The following is a 6149-nucleotide window of genomic DNA, read 5'->3' as shown; positions in this document are numbered from 1 at the left end:
CTTGGAAGGAAAGTTATGACCAACCTAGATAGCATATTGAAAAGCAGAGACATTACTTTGTTAACAAAGGTCCGTCTAGTCAAGGCTATGGTTTTTTCATTGGTCATGTATGGACGTGAGAGTTGGACTGTGAAGAAAGCTGAGTGCCGAAGAATTGATGCTTTTGAACTGTGGTGTTGGAGAAGACTCTTGAGAGTCCCTTGGACTGCAAGGAGATCCAACCAGTCCATCCTAAAGGAGATCAGCCCTGGGATTTTTTTGGAAGGAATGATGCTAAAGCTGAAACTCCAGTACTTTGGCCACCTCAAGAGTTGACTCATTGGAGAAGACTCTGACGCTGTGAGGGATTGGGGGCAAGAGGAGAAGGGGACGACAGAGGATGAGATGGCTGGATGGCATCACGGACTCAATGGATGTGAGTTTGAGTGAACTTCGGGAGATGGTGATGGACAGGGAGGCCTGGCATGCTGCGATTCATGGGGTCTCAAAGAATCGGACATGCCTGAGCGACTGAACTGAACTAAAAAATGGAAACAGTCACACACAGCCACTGAACATGGAAACTGGCCCATTTTAAGAGTATTTGTAATACCTGGACAAAGATGTATGTACATATGATCCTATTTCTATAGGTGCAAAAGGTATCATGTTAAAATTACTCACTTAAAATGGATCTGTAATAACAAAATACTGAAAGTCATCTAAATATTGGAGATAAACTAAATAGAAAAATCTAGAACATCTAAGTAAACTGCATTATATATTCTTACTGAAAGTGAATATTGATAGGACACAGTTTATTGAACAGGAAAAAGAAAACTGCAGAAGGTGATAGACTGTACATTTTAATATACAATTATAAAACCTACAAAATTATGATATCTATTATACATACATACATACATATATATATATATATATACACACACACATACACATACAGGCATTCAGTTAATCTATAACAACATGTATTTAAATTGTAAACAATTTCAAAACAGGACGGAGAGATGGTATGTTAGAGTATATTAATCATAAAACAATTTGTATCTTTTAATTTATTATACGTCATAAAACCTAAGAAAATAAAAGTGTTTAAAAATTACTCTTTGGTTAACACTTATCAAGTAAGGCTTTTTATATTAATGATAATTAGAAGCAGTTTCAAAATTTCAAAATAGCTGAATATGGTATGACAACATATGAAATGTTATGATCAGATAATATATATATATTAAGTATAGTGTCTGGCACTTGATCAGTATTAGCAATCATCACTATTACTGCTACTACTGCTATTACTTTTATTAGATAAGCACACAAGCTAAGCTGATACATGGAAACACAAACTGAAACAACGTTCAGTGGAAAAGCAGAATACTAATTAGAATGTTTTATAAATTAAAGCAACCACAAAATACATTCACATCCATTAACAATGACTTTAAAATAACTTTAATCTTGGTCAAATTAAATGTTTATTAAATGACTTAATTTGTAAATTTAATTATACTGTCACTAAAATTTCTCAAAATTCTACATTATTCTAAGTTTCTAGTTTACTTTGCTAATAGGCATAGGCATTTTAAAAATAATTTAAGAAACTACAAATGTGACAACTGGTTTCATTTTGAATAAAATCTCCTTCATAAATGATGCATAATCCCTGAAATCATTAACCTCTGAAAATAGAAATAATTTAACAGTTGCTTCTACTACATAACTTGATAATTGCACTATTTTTATCACACATTCTATAGTTAATATGACTTGGTTTACTAAAAGAAACATCTATAAAAGCACTAGGAGAATTTAGTGACTAAAACAATTATGTGCTTGTAATTTTAATTTTACCAACTGAGCTATCAGGGAATCAGAAAGGAAATAGATTATCTTGTATTTTATACCTTCACCCAGCACTGAATTAATTGGACAGTCCTTCTTATACAATGGCCTGAACTTTTTTTTAACCAAGGTCAACAAGAACATAGCAAGTTCAGTGGGAAGTCTAGGTCATACACCAAGGGGAGAGAGAAGAAAGAGAATTTTTTTCCCCTCAATTCCTGGATCCTCTTCAGGGTTTATACTTGACCAATGAATATGAGCTATGAGGCTTATTTAGAGCCACTGGCATTTGTATTAGGCAGAAGAAGATTTTGTCTCTTCTCCTCAAATCATGATCATACTAGGTTACAAGAAGCTATGTCTATGTTTTACACCTCTTTAAAAATCTGTTTAATGCTCCCCTCTATATCATCTATACCAGTTACTTGTTTGCATATGCAGTCTATCCAGTATGGGGCATGAAATGGTTATATGAGCCTGTCCTTGAACTAACAGGGCTGGTGATCATTGCTCATCCAGGAAGTATCACGGCACTCTGTAATGAAGGTATCATTTATTTTTTCCAGCAGAGTCAGGTCAGGAAGAGGTTTTCCTATGTAAGGGAGAGAAATACAATCCTCCCCATTGCCTAAGAGCAGAGACAACAGCTAGCAGAGGGAACACAGATGGGGACAGATGGCTTAGACTAAAGAGACATCTCCAGAGCCAATGGGACACATGCCATTTCTGGATTACCATTTTACATCTCTAGCCATATAGGGATCAGAAATATTTAGCTGTCCAAGGCACATACAGCTGTAACTAGAGATGTCTGAGAAAGACTGCTATGGAGGCCAAATGAAGTAACATTAGTACCAAGGACACACATCATTCTCACAGTTCCCTAAGTCATTCTAGAAAGGACACACCATCCATATTTTGTTTTTTATATCAACTATATTTTGAAGGTGTTTTCAGCTTCAGCTTTCAAAGATCAACTTCTGGAAAAAAGATCTTTAATACAATCTGGGTGAAGGAGTTAGTGCCTTATAATCTTGTGTAGCTCACATGCTCTGCCTCATTTCTGGGGATTTGAAACTACAAGGATTTTAATCACTTCTAAAGTAAGCAAAGCTAAGCAAAGATTAGCGTGCTCATGTAAATTTAAACTTGCTCATGTAAGACCACAAAAAAGCTAAAGTCACAAACTGCAGATTAAATAATGAAGCAATTTCTCTATTTAATTAGCTTGGTCAAAAACAATACACTGAGACTCACAGAGCGTAATCAATGCACATTAATTATTGATTCTCTATATGCCTGAAATATTCCAAATTGGATTAATTTCATAAGAATAAAAGTATCCCTTCAAACAATTTTTATGACAGGTTTCAAGATTATCTTATATTTAGAAAGTGATTCATCTAAGGTCTCTTCACCTAAAAGTAGGAATATCAATAAAAATGAAAATAAGGAGCAAATGTTACCTAAAAATGTTTCTCAAATCCTGTATTTTTCAATGCATTTGTTTTGGTGAGCATATTTTTGACACTGAATTTTTAACAGTAAACAAGATTTCTTCTAGAGAACTGAAGCTATGTAAATTTGTATAGAAAATACATGAAAAAGATTAAAAAAATAGTCTGATCTGGAAAGAAAAGCATAGTAGTTAAAACAATTTTCCAGAAAAAAAAGGTGGAAAAAGTTTCATAAAAAAGATTTTAAAAAAATTAAAAAAAAAAATAACTGTAGCCTCTAACTGTAAGATACTAAGTAATGACTCACACTTAACTTGATTTGCCTTTAAAAATAAAGCCAAAATCATTTTTATAATAATGTGCAATTAAAACTAAAGACAAGAATCCTTTAAAATTTTGCCCACAATGTACTCAAGAAAATTTGGAGAAAATTTTGTCTTAGAATTGGAGAAAAACAAAAAGTATCTCTATAAATATCACAGGACTTCCTTGGTGGTTAAGAATTCTCCTGCCGATGCGGGGACACAGGTTTGATCCTTAGTCTGGGAAGATTCCATGTGCCTCAGGGTAACTAAGTCTGTGCACCACAGCTGCTGAACCTTGCACGACTACTGAGGCCCGTGTGCTCTAGAGCCCGGGCTCTGAAACAAGCCACTGCAGTGAGAAGCCCGTGGACCACAACCAGAGAGCAGACTCCGCTCACCACGACTAGAGAAAGCCTGTGCACGGCTAAGAAGATCCAAAATAGTCAAAAATAAATAAAATTTTAAATATACCGTGGCCAGTTAGGAATATCATATACACCTAGTATATAGAAGAGTGAGTGAGTGAAGTCGCTCAGTCGTGTCTGACTCTTTGTGAGCCTGTAGACTGTAGCCTACCAGGCTGCTCTGTCCATGGGATTCTCCAGGCAAGAATACTGGAGTGGGTTGCCATTTCCTTCTCCAGGGGATCTTCCCAACCCAGGGATCAAACCTGGGTCTCCCACATTGCAGGCAGATGCTTTACCCTCTGAGCCACCAGGGAAGCCCAGTGTATAGGAGAAGTTCTACTTAAAAGATTTAAGATTTGGAAAGGGGCTCTAAAGTTAATGCAATCACTCTTCTGGGTGTATCAAATAAATATTTTCAGTTAAATGAGTTTTTCTTCTCAGTAGCAATACAAATATGTGCATTTTGGAAATTGTCTTAATAAGGAAAACAAAATTTTACACATTATACCCTTTATTCAGTCATATGTATGATAGTTCATATCAAAAAGTCTTGAAACAATACATGCTGGAGAGGGTGTGGAGGAAAGGGAACCGTCCTACACTGTTGGTAGGAATGTAAACTGGTACAGACATTATAGAAATCAGTATGGAGGTTCCTCAAAAAAATAAAAATAGAGCTATTACATGATCAGCAATCCCATTCCTGGGCATATGTCTGGAGAAAATCATAATCAAAAACATACATGCACCTCAATTTACAACAGCCAAGACACAGAAGCAGCCTAAATGTCCATTGACAGGGGAATGAATAAAGAAGATGTGGTGTGTATACGTATACACACACACACACAGCGGAATATTAGTCATAAAAAAGAATGAAATATTGCCATTTGCAGCACATGGGTGGATTTGGAGCTTATCATACTAAGTCAAGTAAGTCATATAAGAGAAAGGCAAATAATATATATCACTCATGTGTGGTATCTAAAAAATGACACAAATGAATTTATTTAAAAAACACAAACAGACTCACAGACTTAGAAAACAAATTATGGCTACCAAAGGGGAAAGGCAGGGGTGAGGATAAGGAGGCTGGGGTTAACATATACACTCTACTATATATACAATAGATAATCAACAAGGACCTACTGTACAGCACAGGGAACTCTACTCAGTACTGTGTAATAATCTACATGGGAAAAGAATCTGAAAAGTAATAGATGTAAGTATAGGTACAACGGAATCACTCTGCTGCACATTTGAAACTAACACAACATTGTAAATCAACTATACATCAATGTAAAATACAAAAAAATAGTGGGCAATACAAAAATAAAAATATCACTGTTAAATAATAAGTGTGTTGAGCATTTTTGGATGACGATAATCCTGGATTACACAGTAAACATAACATATAAAGTATATGTTATATTTAAGACCACTAGGTCCAAAGAAGGTGGGGTGGTGGTGCTGAGGGAAATGCAAGGAACAGAACATGGGAACACAAGAAAAGAAAGAGTCTTCCTAAATGTTTCTGCCTAAAAAGCAGAGATAGCCTACCTTGGTTTTTGGAGATGGCTTTAGTGTGTCTCTTTCAAAATCTTTTGTTAGAAGGATGTTCTTACAATTGGCCTCCTATAAAAGAAGTATGAAAGAAACATTAGAGACTGAAGAATACTACCCTAAACAGAAATTACAATATAGTGAAAATCATTTCTGGATTGAGTTGTTCACACCAGAAGCTACTGAGATTGTAGTGAGAAGCCAAAACATTTCTTTTATTCATCACATACAACAGTGAAGTAACATAAGACAGTGACAGAATCAGTATGGCACCTACGCTGCTGCTGCTGCTGCTAAGTCGCTTCAGTCGTGTCCGACTCTGTGCGACCCCATAGACTGCAGCCCACCAGGCTCCCCGGTCCCTGGGATTCTCCAGGCAAGAACACTGGAGTGGGTTGCCATTTCCTTCTCCAATGCATGAAACTGAAAAGTGAAAGTGAAGTCACTCAGTCGTGTCCGACTCTTAGGGACCCCATGGACTGCAGCCCACCAGGTTTCTGTGTCCATGGGATTTTCCAGGCAAGAGTACTGGAGTGGGGTGCCATTGCCTTCTCCGATGGCACCTATAGGACATA

The 6149-nt window shown here is 36.2% G+C and overlaps 1 protein-coding gene across 7 annotated transcripts in view; it reads right to left on the bottom strand.

Moving 5' to 3' along the window:
* Positions 1 to 6149, bottom strand: part of FAM13A (family with sequence similarity 13, member A) — a 338691-nt gene that overhangs the window by 165213 nt on the left and 167329 nt on the right. For 6 of the 7 annotated variants that reach the window (XM_010860157.1, XM_010860158.1, XM_010860160.1 and 3 more), the window contains one exon: positions 5572 to 5646. The exons of the other annotated variant lie outside the window; for it this stretch is intronic. In XM_010860157.1, the coding sequence (XP_010858459.1) occupies positions 5572 to 5646 (75 nt within the window). The remainder of the gene's footprint in view (positions 1 to 5571; positions 5647 to 6149) is intronic. 7 annotated transcript variants of the gene reach the window in all.

This window comes from Bison bison, unplaced genomic scaffold (assembly GCF_000754665.1).
Source record: "Bison bison bison isolate TAMUID 2011002044 unplaced genomic scaffold, Bison_UMD1.0 scf7180017864464, whole genome shotgun sequence".
NCBI classification, from domain to species: domain Eukaryota; kingdom Metazoa; phylum Chordata; class Mammalia; order Artiodactyla; family Bovidae; genus Bison; species Bison bison.
This window is presented reverse-complemented; position numbering and strand designations above follow the sequence as displayed.